At 40.3% G+C, this 26,599-nt stretch overlaps 1 protein-coding gene across 15 annotated transcripts in view; it reads left to right on the top strand.

Annotated features, from left to right (window-relative positions):
- Window positions 1-51: 51 nt before the first annotated feature.
- Window positions 52-26,599, top strand: part of unm_hu7910 (un-named hu7910) — a 46,755-nt gene continuing 20,207 nt past the window's right edge. For 3 of the 15 annotated variants that reach the window (XM_055007360.1, XM_055007358.1, XM_055007357.1), the window contains exons 1-8: window positions 89-232; window positions 1,639-2,349; window positions 2,423-2,491; window positions 4,958-5,137; window positions 7,963-8,007; window positions 13,463-13,531; window positions 19,970-20,020; window positions 20,097-20,135. In XM_055007360.1, the coding sequence (XP_054863335.1) occupies window positions 2,193-2,349; window positions 2,423-2,491; window positions 4,958-5,137; window positions 7,963-8,007; window positions 13,463-13,531; window positions 19,970-20,020; window positions 20,097-20,135 (610 nt within the window). In that variant the 5' untranslated portion in view covers window positions 89-232; window positions 1,639-2,192. Of the gene's footprint in view, window positions 233-1,638; window positions 2,350-2,422; window positions 2,492-4,957; window positions 5,138-7,962; window positions 8,008-13,462; window positions 13,532-19,969; window positions 20,021-20,096; window positions 20,136-21,321; window positions 21,367-22,756; window positions 25,314-26,599 lie in introns of those variants that run through there. The other 12 variants (XM_055007352.1, XM_035948517.2, XM_055007356.1 and 9 more) reach the window with 12 other exon arrangements.

Below are 26,599 nucleotides of genomic sequence, written 5' to 3'. Positions count from 1 at the left end.
GTGATTGGAGAAGCCAGAGGGCAATCACGGTTACTATGGACTTTGGCTTTCTGGTATCCAAGTGAGGACGTGATTTTTGGTGAACTTCTTCATCTGACCTGAAACATCGCTTCGCTCATGTTAGCGGCTAATTTAGCGTATTAGCTCGTAGCTGCTTAGCTGGAAACCCCACATCTGAGGATCTACGAAGCCATGGCGCAGAGAAAGAATCCCAAAAGCCACTCCAGGAAAGGTCAGTGCCCCTTTCTGTCTGGATTCCCCGAGCCCGGGACGCGCCTCCGTGTCTCCCGTACAAATCTCCGTTTCAAAACCCGACGTTTAAAGTTGTTTCCGTGTCGGCAAATGTTAACGGGCGTTAGAGGAAAAACCGTGAACGTCTCGGGAATCGTTAAGGTTCAGTCTTCAATGCGGCTGACACACCAACACGACATCGACACAAATTGCAGCCTCCGCGGTTGTTTTGCCGGTGGTTCCCACGGTCCTCTCTGGGCAGAAAGCGCGTCCTGCGGGGCGTCTGGTAGCCGAGTTAACCCGCAGTAGAACTCATAGTTTTAACAAAATAAACACAATTTGTGCCTTTGACCGATGTCGAACTGTGTGTTTATTTGTGTGTTCATGTAAATGTTGTGATGACGGGTTTCCTAAGTGTTTCAACCGCTGTTATACAACAGGATGCTAAACTGGCAGAAATTTGAAATGGAGTCTGGTCTGAGTGTCGCTGTGATGAAAACGGGGCTAGTTTAGCTTTTTTTTTTTGCTAGCTGTGTAAATATCCAGAATATTGCTGGTTTGAGCTGTCCAGTTTAACCAGACTGATGAGTCTGAATTTGAAGGATGCTCTGCTAGCTTGTTCCTCCAGCATCAGCATGAAAGTGACCCTGTAGATGAGGCTAAGCTAAGCTAACCTAGCTGTGTGTACTAGCCTGCTAGCAGCAGCTAACGAGCTAATAACTTTTTACCAGGCAGCAGTTAAAGCTTCATGCTGCTGTGTTTAAGTTAAACTCTCATAAGCGCACTTTACTGACAATATTTACATATTTATGAGTCTGACATGAAGCTTCCAGGATGATATATGAGGTTTAAACAGCTCCATCATCATCATTAATTAGTACAACATTATTATTGCTTCTGTTGGATCAGGGATGTCAAACTCATCCTAGTTCAGGTTCCACATTCAGTCCAGTTTGATATCCAGTGATCTGGACCAGTAAAATCACAGCATAATAACCTATAAATAAACACAATGCTAAATCTTTCCTTTGTTTTAGTGCAAAACAGCTCACAATTAAGGAATTACCTTTTTGCAAAACATCATGAACAACATGAAATTTATCAAGAAAAATAAATTCAGTTTCAGCAACATTCAGCCTCAGTTTATCATTTCCACATTACAACTTCCAGATCACAGAGTGTTGACAAAGGAACACAACATTTAGTCACCTGGAACTGAACCATAGAGGATTTTACTTCAAGATCAACACGACAAGAAAAGACAAAAAACAACAAAGACAAGACAAAATATCAGAAAAATGAGACACAAAATGACAAGCCCCTGTTAAAACATGTTGGTGTGAACTTCTTGCTCAGCACTTTTTTCATTTAATACTCAACTATTTGTGCTACTTTGAACGTGAACAGCCAAACGCAGCATCAGGAATGACTGGGCCTCCAGATGTGGACCTCCAGAACCGAGTTTCTGCGGTAGAACCGGACCCTTCCTGTCCCTTTAATGGCAGTGTGACCGCCAACAAACAAGCATCAAGGTTATCTGTTGGACTGTTCTGTCCTCTCTGGCATCTGATGCAGACTCAGGGTTTGTCGGCTCTAAGAATAGAGTGGATCGGGTTCTGGAGGCCGACACAATCAGGGAGGAAGAGGAGGAGGAAGAGGAGGAACTGCTGGCTTCTGCTGCTCGGCTCCGTCACATTCAGAACACCTCCTGCAGGACTTTTTAATCTGTTTGGATGATCCATAATCAGCAGTAGTTGTTTGTTATTTATTACTTGTCGTGTTCAAGCTGCGGTTTACCTGAAGGAATCTTCTGGAGAAGCTTTAAATATTTTTACTTTGACATATTTTCAGTTTCTGCTTCTTGAAACTTGCCTTGCTTTGTTTTTTCTTCATCTTTAAACCAACATTTCTGCGTCTTATTGATGGTTTTTGCTGGTTTCTGGGCTCAGCTGTGACGCTCCATGCAGCGCTACAGCCGCTACGGCGCCTCCTACTCCTCGTCCTCCTCCTCTGCAGCTCCTGTAGAGGAGATCCATGCCGAGGAGGAGGAGGTTGTGGAGGAGGTGGTGTATAGTGAAGAAGAGGAGGAGACGCTGATAGAGCAGCAGGAGAAGACAGGTAGGACCGGCAGGCAGGACTCAGGTGTTGGGTTTGGATTTGGCTCTGATCTGGCCTGGTTTGGCTCATCTAGGAGGAGTTGAGGAGGAGGAGGACGTCTCCCGGCTGCAGGAGGAGGTGCAGTCGGTGGTCCAGGAGGCAGGTAGGAGGGTGTGGTGTGGCATGGATTGGCATGGATTGGTGTAGGGTTTTTATTTAGCTGGTTTGACCTTGTAGCATGTTTTCAAAGTTTCAAAGGAATCCAGAGAAAAGTGAGATGTTGCACGGCGTGGTTTAGGTCAGACGTGTCAAACTCATCTTAGTTCAGGTTCTACATTCAGCCCAGTTTGATCTTCAGTGACCAGTAAAACCACAGCATAATAACCTAGAAATAACCACAACTCCTAATGGTTCCTGTGTTTTAGTGCCAAAAATGTTCACATTTAAGGAATTACCTTTTTGCAAAACATCATGAACAACATGAAATTTATCAAGAAAAATAAGTTCAGTTTCAGCAACATTCAGCCTCAGTTTATCATTTCCACATTACAACTTCCAGATCAGTGTTGACAAAGGAACACAACATTTAGTCATCTGGAACTGAACCATAGAGGATTTTACTTTATTACAAAACACAACAAAAATAAGACAAAATATTTAAAAAAGGAGACACAAAAACGAGACACAAAATTACAAAAACATGAGACAAACTACAAAAGTCAGACAAAAAAGACAAACATGACAAAATATTACAAACATGACACACAAAACGCCAAAAGAACAATGAACAATCTAGTATTTTACTTTAGGATCAAAACAACTTGTCATGGTCTAGAAATTATTTTAAATTCATAGTTTTACTAATTTACAATCTGCAGTTAATGTCTTCTCTGTAATTTTTACACTTTGAGGGCCAGATTGGACCCTCTGGAGGACCACTTTTGGCCCATGGGCCGCATGTTGGACACCCCTGGTTTAGGTTTATGGAGGTTTTTTGGGTGTTTTTATGACTTGTTTAGATTTTACGTGGGTGTTTCGTAAAATCTTGCATTGTGGAGTGTCGAGTCGTCCCTGCATTTTAAACACACGTTTGTTTTATTTAAAAGTCACCAAAGACAGAACATTTAATTCAAGTAATGCAGAAATTTGAATTTAAATTACACAAAATATCAAGTTGCTTTTAATTGAGTGGTGGGAGCAGTTTATTTTTTAATTTCCTTTTTTATAAATGAGACATTTCCACTCAAAACTAATTTAAAAAAATGCACAAACTGGTGCATAAAAATTCACCCTAATGCCGGAGACTGTTAATTAAACAGCTCTTCAGTCTTTGTGGTTTTTGCATTAACGGTTGTGTAACTGCCATTAAGGACCTCTTTCCAGTCGCCGGTAATCACAGAAGGCTTTGTCCAGCATTTATTGCTCTCAGAGACTCTTGGAGTGAGTCGAAGCAACTCTGAGCTGTTTATGCAGCCGCTCTATTCATTAGCATTAGCACAGTTAGCTTCCCTAAGAGGACAGCTGTTGTCATTAGCTGCAGTTATTTCTGTCGCCTCCCTCTGTGTCGGGGTCGTGTTGACTCTTCGCTCTATTCCTGGTCAGCCTGCCCTTTCAGCTGCTCCGATTCTTTATTATAGAAATCAAAGGTTCCCACGTGTTTTTATACAACAAAGACAGAAATCAGTACAAAAAACCAGACCAGAACCAGACCAAGAGCAAATGATGAAACCAATCCTTTACCAAGTCCAAAGTCAGTCCAAAACCAGACCAAAAAGGAAATGTTAAACCAGTACAAAACCAAGTTCAAAACCAGTTCCTAACCAGACCCCAAAACCAGACAAAAACCAGACTAAGAGCAAATGTTAAACCAGTACAAAACTAAGTCCAAAACCAGTACAAAACCAGTCTAGAAACAAATCTTAGACCAGTCCAGAACAACTCCAAACCAAGTCCAAAACCGAGTGGAAACCAGTACAAAATCAGTCTAGAACCAGCTTTTTAACCAGTACAAAACTCCAGAATCAATCTAAAACCAAGTCCTGTACCAGTCCATGATAAAGTCCAAAACAGTATCCAAAACCAGTCCAAAACCAGTCTGAAAGTCTCCCTGTCTTCTCTTGGAGCATTTTGTAACTGAATAATGTTACCAAATGAATAGTAACGGTCTTTAAAATATCAGAATAAAGTGAAAGATATTGATCTGTTGTTTCAGAAAGATGTCAGATGTCCTGTTTTGTCTGAATAGTCGGTTTACATTCGATTTATCTGAACCTGAAAATGGGATAAAGTTCAACATTTTTTAATCAAGGCTGGTCTAGTCTCTCCATAAAGTTCCTGTAAGTGTCTGTAGATGGATGGATCCATATTTCTACTAAAATACAGTCTTTGGTTGACATTTCACCAACTTTTGAGGCTCTAACATCAGTAGAATCTAATGTTTAAGTGTCGAACAAATTAGATATTTTTCCCAGATCGTTCAGCCCTAGTTTTTGATTCTCTAGTTTTAAAGAGAGTTTAATAGTTTGTTGAGGGAGTTTTAGAAGTAAAGACATATCTAAACCAGGAAGTATCGTAGATGAAGAACATCTCGCCCCTATACAAGAGGGATAACTGCCATTTATTCCTTCAGAGGGGAGGACTACGCCGGTGGAAAGTAAGAATGGGAAGAGGACAGAAGGAGGTGGAGGAGACGCAGGAGGAGGTCCAAAGTTCTCCATGTTCACCTGGTTTGTGGTTCTGGCTCTGCTGGGAGTCTGGAGCTCGGTGGCCGTGGTCTACTTCGACATCGTGGACTACGACAGCGTCATCGGTAAGAAACATCATTATGACATTGACCAGTTCTGTTTTATTTTTGAGTTGTTTAATTCAGATTTTGTGTAATTATTCTCAACTTTTGAGCCATTTTGGACTCAAAAAAATAGTTTCCAGCAGTTTTAAATGATTTGATCTCTCTAGTAGAGGATAAACTCTTTATTTTTGACACTTAAAATGAAAAAAAAAGTGGCAAAATGTACAACTCAGGCTGGTATTGTGTCTCCATAAAGTTCCTGTAAGTGTATATATATAGATGGATCCATATTTCTACTAAAATACAGTCTTTGGTCGACATTTCACCAACTGTTGAGCCTCTAACATCAGTAGAATCTGATGTGTGGAAAATGTGACGACAATTTTCCAGTTTTGTTATTTTCACATGTAAAAATGTCAACATTAGTGCATCTGGACACGTTTTGGTGTCATTATGGACTTTTGTTTGATAACTTGGGGCATTTTTTAGTCATTTTGATTGATTTTGAACAATTTTTGAGTTATTTTCACAAATTTTGTGTCATTTTGTAGAGGCTTTAACGAAGTATTTTCACCTAAAAATGAGAGAATGTGCAGTATTCTCAACCCACGTTGGTCTAGTGTCTCCATAAAGTTCCTGTAAGTGTATATATCTGGATGGATCCATATTTCTACTAAAATACAGTCTTTGGTTGAGATTTCACCAACTTTTGAGGCTCTAACATCAGTAGATTCTGATGTGTGGAAAATTTGACCAGACAAGGTTCCAGTTTTTAGATATTTTGACAAAAAATGCCAACATGAGTCCATCTGGACAACTTTTGAGTCATTTTAGATAATTTCTGTTTCATTTGGGGTGATTTTATGAGTTGTTAGGACAAATTTTGTGACAAATTTATGGCCCATGAAAATTGGAAAATGTGCAAACCTTTCAAATGAGGCTGGTGTTGTGTCCCCAGAAAGGTCCTGTCAGTGTATATGTATGGATGGATCCATGTTTCTACTAAAACTCAGTCTCTTTAGGGTTCTAACATCAGTAGAAAACAAAAAGTGGTAAGTGTGGCATGTCAAGGTTAGAGTTTTTGCCGGCAGACAAAACAAACAAGATAAGTTGGTCAATTCCAAAAAAATAATGTGTTTTTGTACATTAAAGCATCTAAGTATACTGTCGCAGACCCCTTAAATAGCCATATAAACCTGTGGATGTGCAAAATTGGGGCTCCAACAATAGACAACAACCGATGGACCGCATGTCTGTCGGCTTCAGGAGAATAAATGCAACGTTTCCTGTAGTAGTGAAACATTTAACGTTGCGTTGTCGCATTTGTTGGCCAAGTTTTTGTTTCCCACCGACAGCCTGGTTTGGTTCTCACACACAAACACACATGCAGAAACACACAATCACACAGACACACAGTGAAACAAAAAGTTAAACCCATGTCTGCATGTGGTTGTTACCAGAGCTTTCATAACGTCTTCCTCTCAGACAGACATCCAGAAGTACAGTACTGTGAAACTTCCCTTGATTTACACAGTATATAGTTAGAAATACACTAATCTGTCCTTTTACTCTGTTCTACTGTGTACGGTTTTCTAGACAGTATTCCACGGTTTTCTAATGTACGAAAACCAGAACAAAACCAGTCTGAAAACAAATCTTAGACTAGTCCAGAACAACTCCAAACCAAGTCCAAAACCAGTCCCTAACCAGACCAAAACCAGTCTAAAACCAGTCCATAACCAATTCCATAATGAAGTCTAAAACCAGTCTAAAACCAAGTCGAAACCAGTCTAATAACAAGTCCAAAACAAGTCCAAAACCAGTCTAAAACCAGTCCATAACCAAGTCCAAAACCAGTACAAAATTAACACAAAATCAGACCAAAAGCAAATGTTAAACCAGTCCAAAGCCAGTACTAAACCAGTCTATATGCAAGTCCAAAACCAGTCCCTAAACAGACCAAAACTAGTCCATAACCAAGTCCAAAACCAGTCTAAAACCAAGTCGAAACCAGTCCAAAACTAGTCCATAACCAAGTCTAAAACAAGTCCAAAACCAGTACAAGACCAGTCTAAAAACAAATCTTACTCCAGTCCAGAACAACTTCAAACTAAGTCCAAAACCAGTACAAGACCAGTCTAAAAACATATCTTACTCCAGTCCAGAACAACTTCAAACTAAGTCCAAAACGAAGTCCAAAACTAGTCTCTAAACAGATCAAAACTAGTCTAAAACCAAGTCGAAACCAATCTAAAACCAGTCTATAACAAAGTCCAAAACCAGTCTGACACTGAGTCGAAACCAAGTCCAAGACCAAGTACAAAATCAAGGTAAAACCAGACCAAAAGCAGTCTAAAACAAAGTCAAAACCAGTCTAAAACCAGTCCATTATCAAGTCAAAAACCAGTCTAAAACCAAGTCCAAAGCCAATACAAAACCAGTCCAAGACCAGTCTAAAAACAAATCTTAGACCTGTCCAGAACATCTCCAAACCAAGTCCAAAACCAGACCAAAACCAGTATAAAACCAGTACAAAAACAAGTACTTTTTCCGGCACCTTTGCTACCAGATTTTTTTCAGCTTTGTTTTGTTTTTGTATGTTTTTTTTCTTTTTACAGTCGTAAACACAAAACAGTATTCTGTAAATGAGAAAAGCACTGATGACTGTGGTAGTCGTTCATCTGAACATTTGATTTCCTGTTTAAATGACCAACAGATTGTATGTTTTTCTAAATATTCACTTTGTGCTTGTGTTCTGTATTTGCTCTGCGCTAATCCAGACTTTAACCTCTCATGGCCTCTGTGTCTTCCTCTTCTTCCTCTCTTTGTGTCGCCTCTGCGTGCAGCCAGAGCTAAGGAGTTTCGTATGAACTTTTCTGAAGTTTTACAAGGTATGATGCCCAGATTCATTGTCTGGTAGTGTCACTCCATCCATCATTTTCCACTGTGTCTCCACCAGAGCCACTTGTTTCAGGTAGAACGAGACAAATCTAAGGTTAAAGTCTGTGAACAAAGACCACAGACAAACTGAAAGCATAATAATAATGACAGTGCTTCCTTTAAAGTTAGCAGAGCTAACCACTAGCTTCACGCTAATGATATTTATAGCCAAAGATCCTGCTTTAGAACAAACCTCAGAATGAGTCGAGTTTTTGTTCACAGAACTTAAACTGAAGGCAGCTTTTAACCCTCTGAACCCCAAAACCTGATGACAGGTGTGGAAGGCACATTGTCTTTTATAAAAAATCACTCCGTTAATCGGCTAGAAACTGTACAGTCATGTGGTTCTGTCTGGAATTGTAGCCAAAGAAAATCCTAAAAAACAAGGTATTTTGTCAGAATCACTTTATTTCACAGGTCTCTATGAAAGCTTCACCAAAAAACAAGTTGCCCTTGGAACACAACTTGGAAACAATTAATCACTGTCCAGTTTATCGATCAATAATCAGTTGTTAAAACGAATCATAGACACTAATGCTAATGCTAATGAAGCATCTTTTAAGCCTTGACTCTTGGGTTCACTGTAAGATTATATCGACTGCATTGACAACTACAGAATTAGCATCCCGGTAGACATGTTTGCTAAGCTAGCTCACTGGCTGGAAGTCATTAACTGCTCCAGAAGTCTCTGTCATGGTGCCCGTTGCTAGCTAATCCCCCACATTGCTGTGACTACACAAACCAAAAAAGAGGTTATTCATCCGCAACGATAAAAAAATCAAACATGACACAACGGAAATAAGTAGTCCAAGTCACCATCTCATCTAGTCTCTACAGCAGTGATCATCAACTGGCGGCCCACGGGCCGAATCCAGGCCGCCGAACCGTCCAATCCGGCCCACGACTGGATTCCAAAATTGGAGGGGGATCAAAGAAAATATCATGTGGTCCACACTATTAAAGCAACTAAAAACAACAATAACTGAGACTCTTAACTATCAGTAATCCCCACCATTTATGACTCTATTTAGGCTACATTCCGAAATGAGGACAGACTCGCTGCACTGTTTAACATTTATTGTTTCACACAGTTCTTTTTTTTTTTTAACATAACATTTCCTCATGCCCTTACTTAACATTTGGTTTTTATTTCAAAGTCTCAACAACAAGCTTCAAACTAGTAGACTTCTCAGGACAAAAAAAGGAGGAAAAACCAACTGGCATAACTTAAAATAGCATGGTAAATAAATACTAACCTGGTACCAGAACAAAACAGGTCACAAATAATGTTGGCACATCAAATAAAACGTTAAGTGGGCTATAGCGATTTCACATCACAAGGCTGAAATGGGCTCCTCACACTGCTTAATGGCTGAAGTTACATTTCCCCTCTGACACCAACTTTTCCACATCAGGCTTGGCCTGCTGTCAGACTTATGTGCAAACAGTCCTCCAAAGACTGGTTTGACAGTTGGTTCCTCTCGTGTGTTTTTATCGAGTTGATCTTGGAGAACGCAGCCTCGCAGGTGTAGGTTGAACCCAACATGGTGAGCACATACATAGCCAGCGTCTTCAATGTGCCATAGTCCTCGGGACAAGACAGCCAGAATGTGCTCAGGCTTTCAGCACCACGGAGAGTTACGTTGCTTTCTCCCACCATCTTCAGTGTGTTGAAGTGCAGCAGCCTCTCTGACAACAAATCTGCATGGAACAGATCAAGTTTGTTCCCAAAGGCATCAAGTTTTTCCACCAAATCCACCACTGATTTTTCTTTTCCTTGCAGCTGGAGATTAAGTGTATTCAAATGGGAGAAAATGTCTGTTAAAAACGCAACGTTGCACATCTATTCTCTGTCTTGCATGATGCGGAGATGGTCAGCTGCCGCTTTTGATTTACTTTGTTTCAAAAAATCCACAACTTGGGCACGGAGTTCAACGAAGCGCTGCAGTGCTTTGCCCTTACTGAGTCAGCCCACGTCATTGTGGAGTAACAGGTCATCATGAGAAGCCTGGGATTCCAGCACAAATTTGCTGCGTGCTTGAATTTCCTCTGATGTGGTTAATAATTTTCATTGTTTTCTCCATCACCTCTTTGAGCTCCCCGCTTAGCTTTGCACACAGCACGCTTTGATGGATAATACAGTGAAGTGCGTTAGTTTTAGGAGCGACAGTCTTTATTCTGCTCACCAGACCCTTGTTTTTGCCAATCATGGCAGGTGCACCATCTGTCACTGTCAGGTTGATTTCATCCAGGGACAATCCATGGTTTTTAAAAAAATCCTCCAGTTTTCCAAAGATGATGTCAGCAGTGGTGTTGTCCTCCAGCGGAAGCAATGCCAGCAGCTCCTCTCGGAAATCTTTGCCATCAAAGTATCTGACAAAAACGCACAACTGTGAAATATCCGTGTTGTCAGTGGACTCATCAATAGCCAGTGAAATGTATTTGGCTTCCTTGATCCCGTCAATGACAGCTGGCTGGACATGCTCTGCCAAGACGTGGACACGACGTGCAGCAGTTGAAGCAGAGAGAGGCATTTGTTTGACAGATGCAATAACTCTGTCCATGGATTTGTCGGGGGCACCGTTCCTCCAGAACGGTGACCGTGCTCTCCTTTAAAAGCTCACTTTCCGTGAAAGGCCGGTTATGTTTGCAAAGCACCCAGGCAGCCTGCAGAGATGCACACCTTACTCTCTCTTGATCAGTTAAAGTTCGAGTAATAATGCCATTTGCACGGGTGCAGGCAGATTTCAATGTGGCCATTTTTCTCTGACGGGCCTCTGACTGCTCAGGATATGAATCCTTGAAATTTGTATGTTTAGTGTTGTGGCAACGGCGCAGATTATATTCTTTTGCAACAGCAACAGTTTCGTTGCAAATGAGGCATACAGGTGACGCATTTCGGAAGGTTGGCAGGATAAATGCCTACTTTTCAGTCCAGTCATTATAAAGGATCTGTTTTCCACATCAACTTTTCCTTTCATGGCCTTTGAGAGTGACATTTTACCTGTGTTAAGAGACCTTTTCCTTTCACTTCCGCGGTGTTTGTTTTTCAAGTGCTCTATAAATAAAGTTGACTTAATTGAGTTGAGGCAAAATATCTCTATCACTCCTGGTGGTTGACTGTGGTATAGGTGATAGGAGCCTGACTCATAAAGGCTAAAAATGTCTTCAGTTTTGTAATGAAATGGAAAAAATATAAACAATAAACATCAAATAATAAAGTTATGCCAAAATTAGATTTTTATTTAATTTTTGTTTGAGGGTCCGGCCCCCAAGGTGACTGTCTGGTAAAATTCTAGCCCTCTGACAAATATAGTTGGTGACCCCTGGTCTACAGTATTAAATGGTAAGAGGCTCCACCTGGTGGAACAACCAGGTACTACAACTGATCTGTGATATATTTACTTACTATTTACTTACTATTTACTGTCTTTTGAAAATAAATTACAATGTTAATTTCAGTAATACACATGTTGTAACAATCAAATTAAATCAAATTAAAACTGACAGATAATATGCCTAACATGCAATATAAAGATGATAAAATTGTTTGGTAGTCATGTCGATGCTTTTCTTACAGCAGATTAAAAATATTAAAGACAGCCATTGAGTCAAACCGCCTTCCAGTAAAAAAGACTCTGACTGATGTTGCAAAAGAGACTCAACAAAATTTAGGGGTTCAGACCTGAAAAGGACATTTATGGTGTGATTTTACCTGAGTTATTGACATGTTAGGGATTAAAACTCTACAAGAACTAAGAGACTAGTGAGGGAGGCCACCAAGACTCCTATGACTCCTCTGAAGGAGTCATAGAGGTTGCACCACCTTTCTTCCCAGTATTAGTTTCACATGTGGACCCTTGAGTTTTTTGTACATTTTTATTCATTTTAATCAAAGAAATTGAACTTTTTTTGTTTATTTTGTTTTGTAAAAATGCGAAAAAAGCACATTTCTGAGTTTTCTCTCCTACTAGATATGGTTGTTCTTTTTCCATAGAGATACGGGACTTTAGATTGAAGTGAAAAATGAACCATAGTGAGTAAAAATATGAGGAAAGAAACTCCCAGAAGCTGCCTCTTGGAGTTCAGAAGGTTAAATAAGACAGACAAGTTTGACTGTAAAAACCACTACTGAAAGAAAACCTGTCTCCTCTATCCTTACAGTAATTTACCCAGTTGTAAATCATAAAAATCCAGTTAACTTCTATTATTCTAGGCAACTATGGACCAGACAAAGTGATAGTTATGAGGTGATTTCTGATTGGCTGGACTCGGATTGTGAAGTGGTGGTAGTTGCAGTCCTTACTGCTGCCGTCTGACCGACACCATCACCACATCCTTCCTCTTCTGTTTACTGTCACTATTTTTACAGAGTTATGTCGTGCTTCATGCTCTCTGACAGTGCTGCATGTCAAACTGACAGGAACCATTCTGTCCTCACATGATCAATGCTAAGCACTGTGGAAGGGCTGTTGGTGGGTAGAGAACAGCGGGAGTCCACTTACAACCAGTTTCTATTTCACAATGTTAGAGTGAGATGAGGTCTCTACATGGATCAGTCCTCCTGGATAGAACTACACCATGAAGACCAAATAACCCTCCTAGAAACTCTGAGGAAAGGTTGTTGAAAAGTATCAGTCAGGACGATACAAGAACATTTAAAGTTCCTGAAGATCTCCTGGAGTCCAGTTAAATCCATCATTAAGAAATGGAAGGAAGATGGAACATGAATAAATCTGACTAGAGCAGGACGTCCTCAAGACCTGAGAGACTAGAGAGGGAGGCCACCAAGACTCCTATGACTCCTCTGAAGGAGAAAGAGACTAGAGAGAGAGGCCACCAAGACTCTTATGACTCCTCTGAAGGAGAAAGAGACGAGAGAGGGAGGCCACCAAGACTCCTATGACTCCTCTGAAGGAGAAAGAGACTAGAGAGGGAGGCCACCAAGACTCCTATGATTCATCTGAAGGAGAAAGGGACTAGAGAGGGAGGCCACCAAGACTCCTATGACTCCTCTGAAGGAGAAAGAGGCTAGAGAGGGAGGCCACCAAGACTCCTATGACTCCTCTGAAAGAGAAAGAGACTAGAGAGGGAGGCCACCAAGACTCCTATGAGTACTCTGAAGGAGAAAGAGACTAGAGAGGGAGGCCACCAAGACTCCTATGACTACTCTGAAGGAGAAAGAGACTAGAGAGGGAGGCCACCAAGACTCCTATGACTACTCTGAAGGAGAAAGAGACTAGAGAGGGAGGCCACCAAGACTCCTATGATTCATCTGAAGGAGTTCCTGGACCACAGTGTTAGAGTGACATCCGTACAGTTAGCTAAAAATAATACACTAAAAATGTGGTATTAAGAACAGTTTTTTCCCAGTTTGGCCTTCACCTCCTCCTCTTCCTCCTCCAGGTAAACTGACGGCCTACGACACCGATGGAGACGGAGACTTTGACGTGGAGGATGCTAAAGTTCTGCTCGGCAAGTCCACTTTGATTTCCCAGTTTGCTGATGTGGTTTCCAGTTGATCCCAGAGCCTCAGGTTTAATCACTAACATGAAGCAGCTACTGAGCGCACTCAGATCAATCCGACACTAGAGGTCGTCTGTTTTCAGGATGGTAATCGTGACTTTGTGGAGATGCTAACAGCTTGTCGAAACATGTCGGACATGAGTGCATTTCAGATGTTTTTTGGTCTAATTTCTCCTCTTAACTGCTTGAACCTTCCACATTAGCACTGATAGTACTAGCCTACCAGACTAGACTTGTACATTAAGCTGCCGCCATTACTGGAGAAAACTTTGTTGATATTTGTGACTGTCTTCGTGAATTTTATCACAATAGCTCTCGGGTTTGTGATCTAGTCATATTCTGTGTTTAAAAACATGGATACGAAGCAACGTAACTGCGGAGAAACACCATTTTCAGATGTTTTGTAGCCGTTTCAGCTACGGCAGTCAGTTTCCTGTAGTTTCCAGAATCTTTCACCATTTATCTCAATTTTTTTTGGTCATCTTCTTCCGTTTGTATTGAAGAATTTCCATCTTATCTATAAATGAGCACCAAGACACTATGACTCCTCTGAAGGAGTTAATAGAGACTAGTATCAATCAGACCAATCAGGGGTGCGTTCGATGCCAGAAAATGATCCAGTATTTCTCAGTATTTTAGCAGATATACCCAGGAGTTTGTAGTTTGGAGCTTTTCTGACCCACAGTCCTCTGCACAGCCTTTCTTCTTCTTCTTCTTCTGCTTTTTCTTCTACTTCTCCTCCCTTGTCTTCTTTTCCTTCTTCGTTGTCTTTTGCTTCTTCTCCTCCTCCATCTCCTTTTGCTTTTGGTTTTTCTTCTTCTTCCCTAGAAGAAGAAATGCTTCATGTCATTTAAACCTTCACTATGTTAGAATTTATTCATGAAAACTGTTGGTAGCTTCCATAAATTATTAACTCTTTCTAGAAGAAGTCAGAAACTACCTGCAAACATTTGAGGACGTTTTTAAAAAGTTTTACTGTTTCCATTTATCTTTTTTAATGCGATACTTTGCATCAGTTTTGGTGAAAACTTTGCGAGTGGAGAACCACTGAACTAGTCGTAGTCTGGAGGCTTAAGATCTAGAAGAAACTGTGGAGAAACGCTGTTTTCAGATGTTTTCTAACAGTTTCCGGGACTTTTCCAATGCGATACTTCTAAACATGCACAGCGAGTAGGTGTAGAGTGTTTAATGTCTGTGGTTCTTCTTTAACTCACTGTCTCTCTTCTTGTCTCGCATCATTATCCTTTATTTTCTGCCCTGTTTTTTTTTGTTGCGGTTCTCCTCCATCTCCTCCTCCTCTCCTTCCCAGCCTTCCTCCCTCCTGTCCTCCCTCCTGTCCATCCCGTCGTCTGTCTCCTCTCTCCGTCATCAGGCCTCTCCAAAGATGGCGGCGGCAGCGCCAACGCCGAGTCGCTGGAGGAGGTTCTGAATATTTTAGCGGAGGAGGGCTCTGATTGGATCTATGGCTTCTTCACCTTCCTCCATGACGTAGTGTCCTCGCCCGTAGAGCGAGGAGAGGAGGAGGAGGAGGACGACGGGGAGGTTAATGGGGTCCTTCTGGACCTCCACAACCAGTAGACTCAGAAGGGTGGTCCCAGACTGGGACGTCCTGTAGTCCAGTTCAGGAGAACGGTGCCGGTCACTGGTTCCCACAGCAGGGCCAAACTGGGCAGACTGGAAGGATGCTGTGTTGAGTTTCCAGGTTGAACTGCAGGTTGTGTTTCCACTGAAGTTTATCTTTGTCATGTTGAATAAAACAACTGGAAGGAGGTAGAACAATTTAAAGTTCAGGTTTGGTTCAGTTTCACGACACAATAGCACGTGATTATTCCTCCGTTTTTACTCTTCTTCTGCTTTTTTCTTCTACTTTCTTGCCTTTTTCTCCTCCTCATCCATTTTCTTCTTCTTCTTCATCTCCTTTGATTCTTTTTCTCCTTCTTTTCCCCCTTCTTCTTCTTCTTCTCCTCCTCTTTCTCCTTCTTCTCCTCCTTCTTCTCCTTGTTCTTCTTCTTCTCCTTGTTCATCTCCTTCTCTTTCTTTTCCTCCTCCTCCTTCTCCTCCTCCTCCGTCTTCTACTCCTTATTCTCCCTCTTCACCTCCTCCTCCTCCTTCTTCTTCTCCTCCTCCTTCTTTTTTGTGCAGTTTCTGGCTGATAATGGTTCATTTTTTCTCTTTCTTCCAGTGGGTTTTGTGTTTCCGAGGGTCGACATCGAGCTAAAACTCATAGCTCTCTGATTAACAATCTGTTTTACATATAAATAATAATGAATAATTTCCTCCGGGATGAATAAAGTAGATGTTATCTTATCTTACAAGCGTCTCTGCTTTTTATATTACTGATGTAAATGAGGAACGTTAAATCAAAGCTTTATTTAGGTTTTAGGTTTGGTGATTTTCATTAAATATCATGATAGAAACACAGTAAGTTATTATTAATAATAAGGAACAATCTAAAGGTCTATCATTTATTATCGTGTACAAATCTTAAAATAGTTAAACAATCTGTGAATTATATCCAAATATGAGGTTTTTCTTGGTGTTTACATTTTTAATTAGTTTTTATAGAGTCTCCTCTCTGCTCTCTGTGAACACTGCCTGCAGTTCAACCTAAAATGCTCTGAATTTTTATCACCTGACTGTCTATCACAGCAGAGTCATAAATGGCTTCACGGTTGCATCTCGGACCACCGAATTTTTTTGTTTTTACAGAATCTCTTAATAGCAAACATTTTATTTTTGGCTACTTTTTTTTAAGTGATTTTAATTAAAAATTGTGATTTTTTTTTGGCTTGGATTTGGTTAATTCAGCATTTTAACAGTTCAAGGAGTGTCGGAAAATAGAAACTTTTTCTGTTTTTACAGTTTCTGGTGCTGATAAATGACAATTTTCTAAAAAATAATGCAGTTTTAGTTAACATCTGAAAAACCTAGCTTAGCATTAGCCTCTGTTACCTAGCTAAACCAGACAACCGACAGACATGTTTTTAAAAAGGTTTTTGCTGCTCTGAGGTGCGCTTGTTTTGTGGACCCTTATGGGCAGTCAGCAAACTCACCTGTAACTCCACCTATTTATACAGCAAGAGGCTCCACCTGGTGGAAGAACCAGGTACTACAACTAATCTGCAGTACATTTACAATCAGTAATTCGTCCTTAAACATATTTTTACTCGCATCTGATCACCATTTTGAATGTTGAGTCCTGCTGCTCCTGAAGGTTAGCGGGGCTAGCAGCTAACAACACTCAGCGTTAGCATCTGAAAAACCCAGCTTAGCATTAGCATGAAACGTGGATAGCTAGGTAAACCAGACAACCGGCAGACACTCTTTCCTTATTTCATCTGTGAGGTGCGCTTGTTTTGTGGACCCTTTTGGACGGTCAGCGAAGTCACCTGTAACTCCACCCATTCATACAGCGAGAGGCTCCACCTGGTGGAAGACCCAGGTACTACAACTAATCTGCAGCACATTCATTAGCTTTATTACTTAACCTGTTTTTCATCGATTAAATTATCAACGGCAATCAATCGACAGTCCCTAAAAATGTCATTTCTGGGAGACACGTTTCAGCATGTGTAGTAGCAGGGTGTGTGTATTCACTTTTTTTTGGTTTATTTTTATAAACGGTCTAATTTTGTTTGCTTTTCGAGAGTCATTTTACCATCATGTGTTGGTTAGATATCCAAAAATATGACCTGTAAGAGGCCAGAAGGCTTTATTTTTCTTTTGGTAATCGTGATTTGATCGATTAAAATTCTTAAACTGCACATTTTTAAGCCACAAAAACTAGATTTGACCTCTTTGTAAATGTAATTTCAGTGCAATCCTACCTCTGCTAGGGCCTGCTGTCTGATATATTTGTCCTGTCGGCTGATTTTAAACGCTCTCACAGGCTTTACAGTGTAAAATGAACCGAGACGCCGAGTGGAAAATGAGCGTCAACAGCTGAACAACAGCAGGCGGGTTAGATTTTAGCAGATAAAACAGTCGTATCTGATGTTGTGTTTACTCTTTACATTCCACCTTTGTGTTCTGTGACTTGATAACGAGTTGTTTATATTAACAACACTTACATTTTTCTGCCTGTAAACCACTAATGCTCACGTTAAGTTTTGCCGGTTTGACCTTTTTGAGCTTCAGCTACTGTTGACGTACTGCTTTGGATGTGAAAAATGCAGCTATTTTCACCAGATCTTATTAAATACAACTCTATTTACAAAGAAAGAATTATTCTAGAATGTTTCTGTTGACTTTGTTGGGAAGTGCTTCTGTTTAAAAATGTGAAATGCTAAAAAACAAGACTTGATATGATTGTTATTGTTTGGGGTTTTTGGAGTGGGAAGCATTTGGAGCCTTTTTCTTTTTTTGGAATGAAATTCACTCGTTATTTAGCACGTCATACGGAGCTTTGTGCTGCTTCATTAAACAGTCAAACTAATTAGTCCTGTTACCTCGTTTATGTGGCAGAAATCTTTCCATACAGCAGGCAAGAGCTGCGCAGATTTGGCTAAAATTCTACTTTTTTTACAGACAAAATACATTTAATTGTTGTATGTTCCTGCTGCTGTATAAATCTGCATCAAAATAAGACTTGAAATGATCTTCATTTGAATTCAGAGCATCTCCAAACCACTTCGTTTGCCGTCTTTAGCTACTCTAGATGCTAGCTGGTCGGCTGTGCACAGAGAAGCTTCTAGTCTCCATCGGTTACAGCAACAGAAAACAAAAGTGACCATAAAAACCATAAAATAAAGTGTCCTAATGTCACATTTGCAAAAGTTTATCCACTTACATGGACTGTTTTTAACCCTCCTGTTGTCCTCATTTACGGGCACCAAAAAATATTGTTTCCTTGTCTGAAAAAAATCCAAAAATTCTGCAATAAAATTCGCCAAATTTCAGGAAGAAAACTCTAATAATTTCTTAAAAGTTTCCCTTAAGAGTTTTTTTTTTTTTGTTAAATTCCCCAAATTTGGCAAGAAAATTCTTATAAATATTTTCAAAAAGTTAGTAAAAATCTTCCAAAAAAATCCTGAAAATATCTAAAGTGAATCCATATACATCAGTAAAGCTTCTAATATTTTCTTTAAGAACATTCACAAAAAATCAACCAAAATCCAGCGAATTTCGGTGAAATGTTGAAAATGTTCTTAAGAAACATTTTTAACATTTTTTTTTTTCCGCCAAAAAATGTTCAAAGATTTCCCAAAAATGTTGAAAATGTGGACATCAGAAGTTTCACTGTGAAAATATTTTTTTTTCCATATTTTCAAACTTAAAAACGGCTCAATTTTGACCTGCAGGACGACATGCGGGTTAACTAGGGGAGCACTTTAAACATCAGTATCGTAGTCAATTGCATTCATTTGTTGGTTGGAAGTCCAAAACTTGGTTGTTAATATTGCATTAATTGTTTTTCCGTGCGCATGTGGCGCCTGCATGTCAACAAACTCCACTTCTTCAAAAGGTAAAAACAACTCCCAGAACCCATAATTCGTAAATTATGTTCTTTTAGACGTCATTTTTAGTCGTGGAAAAGCAGTTTACAGGAGGTCAACATTTGATTGTGACGAAAAAATCCAGGGCAGCTCAGTTTACAGGTGTATTAAGTGTTTTTATTTAGTGTAGATGTTGTGTTAATAACTTTTATTCAATAATAACTGTGCTAAAGACGAATTAAACGGTAAATTTAGCATGACAGAAATTTTGTGCGACATTAGTAATATGATAATGTAAGCATAATATGATTTTAATTGTCATATTGCAGGGGTCAACTGATTGGGACTCTTATTTGGCATCTGGAACCCATTTTGCCAACAATGCTAGGCTAATGGGATCACTAAGAGAGTCTCTGTGCCTCTTAGCATGTGGCTAACGCTAGCTGGAGCGCTGTAACATCTTTCTAGACTCGCATTAACTTTAACAATCCATCCTAACTGATAGATACGTCGCTTTAGCAGGGACGCAAACAAATCAGGAGAGTAGCTAATTTCACAGTGGCTATCGCTATGCTAACAGCTAAGATGGGAAGAAGCCACCAAATCCCCAACACAGTGTCTGGAAAATGATAAGAAATGATGAGATCAGTGGTAGATGTACTGCAAGATGCAAACTGATGAATCTCAATGAATCGATCTATTAGTAAACAGAGCATCGTAGCATCATGTGACCACATCGTTCCTGTTTCTATTGGACATATTCAATGACAGTAATCCTTAATAATGAAGAACTGTAGTCATGTCTCTGCTATCACATGCTGCTATGATATAAAAAGTAGTGTATATCTGTTAAAATTATCCCTACCAGCCCTGAAAAAACCATATCTGTAGATGACTTTTCCATTGTCTGTCTTCAGCTTTCATTGACTTCCTTTCCTGTCTGTTGGTTCAGATGACAAGAAGTTTAAAGATCGTGTTCTCAGGAGAGACAGGCTGAGAAAAGGTAAAGTACAACCAGAGTGTTGGTGTGTTGTATCTCAGCTCGTAGCTCACCTGACAGGTGTGTCTGCTTCTTGTAGAGGACAGAACAGAGGTGAAGAAGAGGGCTAAAAACAAAGGTACTGTTGCTGTGTTTACATTCATGCATGGCCCTGTGTGACGCTGATTCTTAAACTACCAATGCATCTGAAAGCATGTGTGATGGTGCGAGTTTTCCACCCAAACAGTCTGTCGACGAGTGTTAACGCTAACAGAGCAGCAGACAGGAAGTTGATACCCGACTCATCACATTCTGCTGCTCCGATGCTCCAGAAGACCTGTGAAAAACGTGTGAACATCGCACATAGATGTAATGAGTTGTGCCAGATGTTTTCAGCCGGTGTTGTCACTACGGCTTCTTTTCAGCTAATTTTCCCTGTAAAGCTGCGATTAATGTTGTGAAAGGGTGTATTTCAACCAAAACCAGGATTTTTTCCTAAACTTAACCAAGCATGGAGTGAGAACAAACATTAAGTCGCAGAATGAAACACAAACTTTGATCATCTCGGTGAAAGACGTATTAATCCGTCACCGCTACAACCTCCTTATGAGGTCTTTCAAACTGGAACATCTCTTGGCTGAATCATTTCTTCTTGTATCGTCACTTAAAAGCAGCATTTTAAGGGTATAACATCAACACAAATTTATGCCGGATACGTAGTTCACTTAATTACATCTGTTTTTATGCTAAAACTCACAAAGTGAGTGCAATGTCACCATGGCCCCCAAACATGCATCAAGAAGGAACATCAAATTCAGCATGAAACTGAGCCGACTTTCATGTACAGGATAATGTCAGCAGTAGTTTAACAGTGAAATAGTCGCATTCTCCAAGACTGAAGAATGAGCGTCATGCAGCGTTTTCTTCAACATTCCTGTGATTGTTACCAGCACGGTCATCGCTCGTCACCCGCCCTAGTAGTCGGATTTGGTCACTACAACGTCCCCCTCATCCCCAAAATGAAATTCTAGTTGAGAAGTGGCATTTTTGAGGAGGTACAGTGCTCATTTCTGATAACGGGACTTCCAGAGGGCGTTACAAGTGTTGCAGGAGCACTGGGAGCAGAGCATCACTGCACAAGCTGACGACCTTGATGGGGACGGATGCCAATTTAAATCTGACTTTTACAAAAGCAGTCTCAGAACTTTTTGATATCATCTTGTATTAAATGTGTTGATGTGCCGTGGACATACGAATGCGTCCTCCTCCTCCATTTTGACTCTGAGCTGTTTGTGTGATGGGATGTTTCTTCCTCTTGTCGATAGAAGGGGCTGCAGGAGAAGCTGCTGATAGAAAGAACACGACGCGAGGTACTCAAACCTGCCGGCTGCATGGAAAAAGTGCATAGTTTTCAGTTTGGATTGATTAACTGAATGGTTTTATGTAAACGTGTGTAATTCCATCTCATATCATCAGGGTACTTCTGCTTCACCATCTCTGATTGGGTTGAACCTTTGTTTTGTTTTTCATCAAAAGCTATAGATCTTTAAAATGGTAACTGAATTAATGCTATAATAGGAAATAACTGTGGAAGTTTCAAGCTTTTATCTGTAATGGTTCCTGATATATTGTTGTTCAAACAGCCTCAAATTTCTGTGTATGAAAAAACTTACTTAAAGTTTTTTTTTTTTTAAAGCAAAAAAAAATATCTATGAAAGTATTTGATGAATCACGCTGAAGCCCATATTTTATGCTATGAGCATTTCATGCAAATCTCAGATGTTCAAGCAGAAACTGATGGACAGACCCACAAATATATAGTCTGGAAGTCAAAGGTGGCAACTTTGCAATGATATCATTGAAGAACTATTTTAAATTCCACAAAGAACTGTACCTTAAGCGGGCTCTTTAAGGAACCCCCAAGGTGCTTCAAAGAACAATCAGATAAATGGTTCCTTTAGGCGCTCCAAAGGGATTTAGCGAAAATATTTTTCTAATATTGTTCTTTGCGGACCCACCTGGTTCTATTTTTTCTAACGGGACTTGATATTTAATCTTTAATCAAGAAAGTCAAATGTAATAATTTGCAGCATTTCTGGGTTCCTTCTAGTAAAAGCTAATTAGGGTTTTCTGATGTTTATAGAACAACAATGCTTAGTTGCAGCTCTATTGCTGGTAACCAAACCAAATAATAGTCACATCTTCACAGCTTCAGTAAGAATCATCTGGACTTCTCTTGTAGATTCTTGAAGACATTTCACCTTCATCCAAGAGGCTTCTTCAGAATAGTAATGTTCTCTGTATTCTGGTACTCCACATTAGTCAGTTAGAACTGAAGAACCCTCTTGGATGAAGGTGAAACGTCTTCAACCTACAAGAGAAATTCAGTTGATTTTTACCAAAGCTCCTACGATCACCATGACCTGGATGACTGAGGATCTTCACAGACTAATAACCTTTGCTTTTAAGAACGACCTAAAGTACCCAAAGAACGCGGTTCTTCAATTGGTAATGGCATGCTGAAGAACCAGAGTATCAGTCTGTAAATAAAAGAACTGAACTAATCAAAGATGTAGTTGATTTATTACAGTTTTGAAACTGCAAAAATGCACAAGGATTCCCAGTTTTTGCAGCATTTGATTTTGCTGTGTAAGAGTGGATGAGCACCTCCTGCACCCCTAACACCTCCTCGCCTGCTGTGTGTCGGTACTTAAACGGATTTTGGCGATGAGCTAAAACCTTTAAACCTTTGACCTTCAGCCTCGGAGCGTCCCGTCCGAGGCGCCAAACTCAGATCGGCTCTCAGGGTTGAGCTGAGGACGATCCATGAGAAGATGGAGGCCAAGAGGATCGCTCGCATTGCGCTGGCCGAGATCAGGGCCTTCCTCACCGAGGAGGAGGAGGAGGAGAGGGAGGCGGTCTGGACGATGAAGATGAAAACGCTGGAGGCCGCCAAGGAGAAGCTGAGGGAGGAGAGGAGGAAGGAGGCAGAGAGGATGGAAAGGGAGCAAAGAGAGAAGGAAAGGATGGAAAAGGAGCAAAAGGAGAAGGAAAGGATGGAAAAGGAGCAAAGGGAGAAGGAAGGAATGGAAAAGGAGCAAAGGGAGAAGGAAAGGATGGAAAAGGAGCAAAGAGAGAAGCAAAGGATGGAAAAGGAGCAAAGAGAGAAGGAAAGGAAGGAAAAGGAGCAAAGGGAGAAGGAAAGGAAGGAAAAGGAGCAAAGAGAGAAGGAAAGGATGGAAAAGGAGCAAAGGGAGAAGGAGAGGATGGAAAAGGAGAGGGCGGAGAAAGAGAGGATGGAAAAGCAGCAAAGGGAGAAGGAGAAGGCAGAGGAAGAAAGGATAGAAAAGGAGAAGGCGGAGAAAGAGAGGATGGAAAAGGAACAAAGGGAGAAGGAGAGGATGGAAAAGGAGCAAAGGGAGGAGGAGAGGATGGAAAAGGAGAAGGCGGAGAAAGAGAGATTGGCTCGAGAGAAAGCAGAAAAGGAAAGACAAGAGATGGAGAGGCTGGCTAAAGAAAAGGCTGCCAGGGAGGAAAGAGAACGACTGGAAAGACAACGGGTGGAGAAGGAAAGGATGGAGAGAATCGCAAAAGAAAAGGAGCGAATAGAACGAGAGAAGGCGGAGAAAGAAAGATTGGAGAGGGAGAGAGCTGAGAAAGAAAGATTGGAGAGGGAGAGAATCACCAGAGAGAAGGAACGTCAAGAAAAAGAACGAATCGCTAAAGAACGAGCAGAGAAAGAAAGACTGGAGAGAGAAACACTCGCCAAATTAAAGGCTGAGAAAGAAAGACTGGAAAGGGAAAGAGTGGAGAGAGAAAGGATGGCTAGAGAGAAAGCAGAGAAAGAAAGACTTGAGAAGGAACGCATCGCTAAAGAAAAGGAAAGACTTGAGAAGGAAAGGATCGCTAAAGAAAGAGCAGAGAAAGAAAGATTGGAAAGGGAAAGAATGGAGAGAGAAAGGATCACCAAAATAAAAGCAGAGAAAGAAAAATTGGAAAGGGAAAGACTGGAGAGAGAAAGGGTCACCAAAATAAAAGCAGAAAAAGAAAGATTGGAAAGGGAAAGACTGGAGAGAGAAAGGATGGCTCGAGAGAAAGCAGAGAAAGAAAGATTAGAAAGGGAAAGACTTGAGAAGGAAAGGATCACCAAAGAAAGAGCAGAGAAAGAAAGGCATGAGAGGGAACACATCGCCAAAGAAAGAGAAAGAATCGCAAAGGAGAAGATGGAGAATGAAAAGATGGAGAGAGCAGCAAAGGAGACAGAAGAGAGGGAAAGAGCAAGAGTCGCCCAGGAGAGATTGGAGAAAGAGAGAGCCGAGAGAGAAATGGTGGCCAGAAGGGAGAGGATGGAAAAGGAACAAACGGCAAAGGAAAGAGAGAGGATGGAAAAGGAGCAAACAGCAAAAGAAAGAGAGAGGATGGAAAAGGAGCAAACGGCAAAGGAAAGAGAGAGGGTGGAAAAGGAGCAAACAGTGAAGGAGAGGCTGGAGAAGGCGTCCAGAGAGAAGGAGGTCAGGCAGCGGCTGCTCCAACAAAATGCCGCCAAACCCAATGTCTCGCAGCTGAAAACTCCGACGGCGGCAAACATGGCGGCAATCAGGAGAGAGAGGAGCGTCGGAGAGAAGAAGAAATGACGTCATGATGCGAAGCGATGACCTCACAAACGGTGCTAGGACTCTGATTGGTCGCTTAGAGAAAGAGTAGTTTTAAAGAACGTTGAACTTGAAGCAGTTCATGAGTGTTTTTTGTTCCATAAAAATGAAAAAATGGGAATTTGTTCAATTTTTTTGGGGGTGTTGTCAACTAAAAAATGGAGGCTTCCCATACGTTTTTACATCTTTAATTAGTTTCCTTAGCGCCTCCCCTCTGCTCTGTATAAACACTGCCTGCAGTTCAGCCAGAAAGTCTGTAAATTCACCACTGGGTCACAAAAAGCTTCTTAGTTGAACTGAGAAGTGCAACATTTTTTTTGTAATTTTTATTTTACAGAATCTTGTTAATGCAAATGGCACATTTATATAAGCTAGACGTTTAGAATAAAATGATTTTCATGAAATACCATGATGGAAACAACTCGACAGCAGTTTCCCTAATTTCGCTCAAGTTTTTAGATGATTCATTAAAATAGCAGCTGCTATTGATTTGCATGACTTTGTTTTACAGTTGTTTTTTTTTTGCGGATAACCAAAATTAGTAGCAGTTAGCAGTAGCACATGAATTTATTATTAATCATAAAGGATGAAAAAGTCTATAATTTGTGATCTTTGACTGGTCTTAGAATAGATAAATAATCAGTAAAATTCCATCTAAACATGAACTCTCTGGGTGTTTTTTGTTTTTTCTTTGCTTGTCTCATTTTTTTTCACTGTGTTCATTTTTAATCTAAAATCCTGCAGATTTATGGAAACAAAAACTTCTTTGCTTTTTTGTTTTACAAAAACTGATAAATAAACCTGGAATCAATTTGTCCAGCATGTTTCCAAATGTCCATAGGTTTTACCAGCACTGGCAAAAATGAAGGCTACATTTACAACACCCTCTGTTCACTGTTTCTGAGCCATGCTGCATTTATTTTAGTGATCCAATAGGTTTTATTGTCCAAAATGACTTGAAACTGATCCAAAGTAACAAATTTTCCAAATTCACTCAAAATTTGCTCACTTTTGACTCATTTTGGAGATGTTTTAGTCCAGTTCTGAGTCTCTTCTCATCATCTGTAGAAAGATGTTTCACCATGCTGAATGTATCTCCAACAACTTGCTCCTATGTTCATTGCTTTTAAGCCATGCTGCATTTATTTTATTCATCCAGTGGGTTGGATTGTCCCCGTCAGTCCAAAATTGTCCAAAATTATTTAAAACTTACCCAAAGTGACATAAAATGTTCCAAAGTGACTCAAAATTTGCTCAAAATAACTCAAAAACTGTCCAAAATGACTTAAACGAGTTCAAAGTGACTCAAAATTAGTTTAAAATGACCATTTTTGAGTCATTTTTGACAAATTTTAGTCCAGTTTTCAGTCTCTGCTCATCAACTGTAGAAAGATGTTTCACCATGCTGAATGTATCTCCAACAACTAGCTCCTCTGTCCACTGTTTCTGAGCCATGCTGCTTTTATTTTAGTGATGCTGATTTTTTTTTTGCTCTCAGTCTCTCTGTGGAAACACTGCCTGCAGTTCAACCTGAAAACTCTTCTATTGTATTCAAATGCTGTAAAAATAATAAATAAACATAACCTCTGAGCTCCTCAGCACAATGTGATAGACGTTTGTAGAGTTTTTAGGTTGAACTGCAGGTAGTGTTTTCACAACAGTTTATTTTTGGTGGATTTTTAAATGAGACGTGTAGAATAAAGTGATTTTAATGAAATGTACAGTTTTCTTGACAGAAGCGCAGTCACACATGGTTATTTCTCAGTTTTTAGTTGTCATGTTGTGCAGCACGGTGGTGGCAGCATCATGGCGTGAAGCACGGCGGTGGCAGCATAATGGTGGTCTTTTTTCTGCTTGTAAAGAAAACAAACTTTTCAAACCTAGTGGTGGGTTTTCGGAGTTAAGATAAATTTGTGTGTTTTTTGTCGCCTCTGTTACTCAGAGATCTGTA

Source organism: Amphiprion ocellaris, chromosome 22 (assembly GCF_022539595.1).
Source record: "Amphiprion ocellaris isolate individual 3 ecotype Okinawa chromosome 22, ASM2253959v1, whole genome shotgun sequence".
In the NCBI taxonomy this organism is placed as follows: Eukaryota; Metazoa; Chordata; class Actinopteri; family Pomacentridae; genus Amphiprion; species Amphiprion ocellaris.
This window is presented reverse-complemented; position numbering and strand designations above follow the sequence as displayed.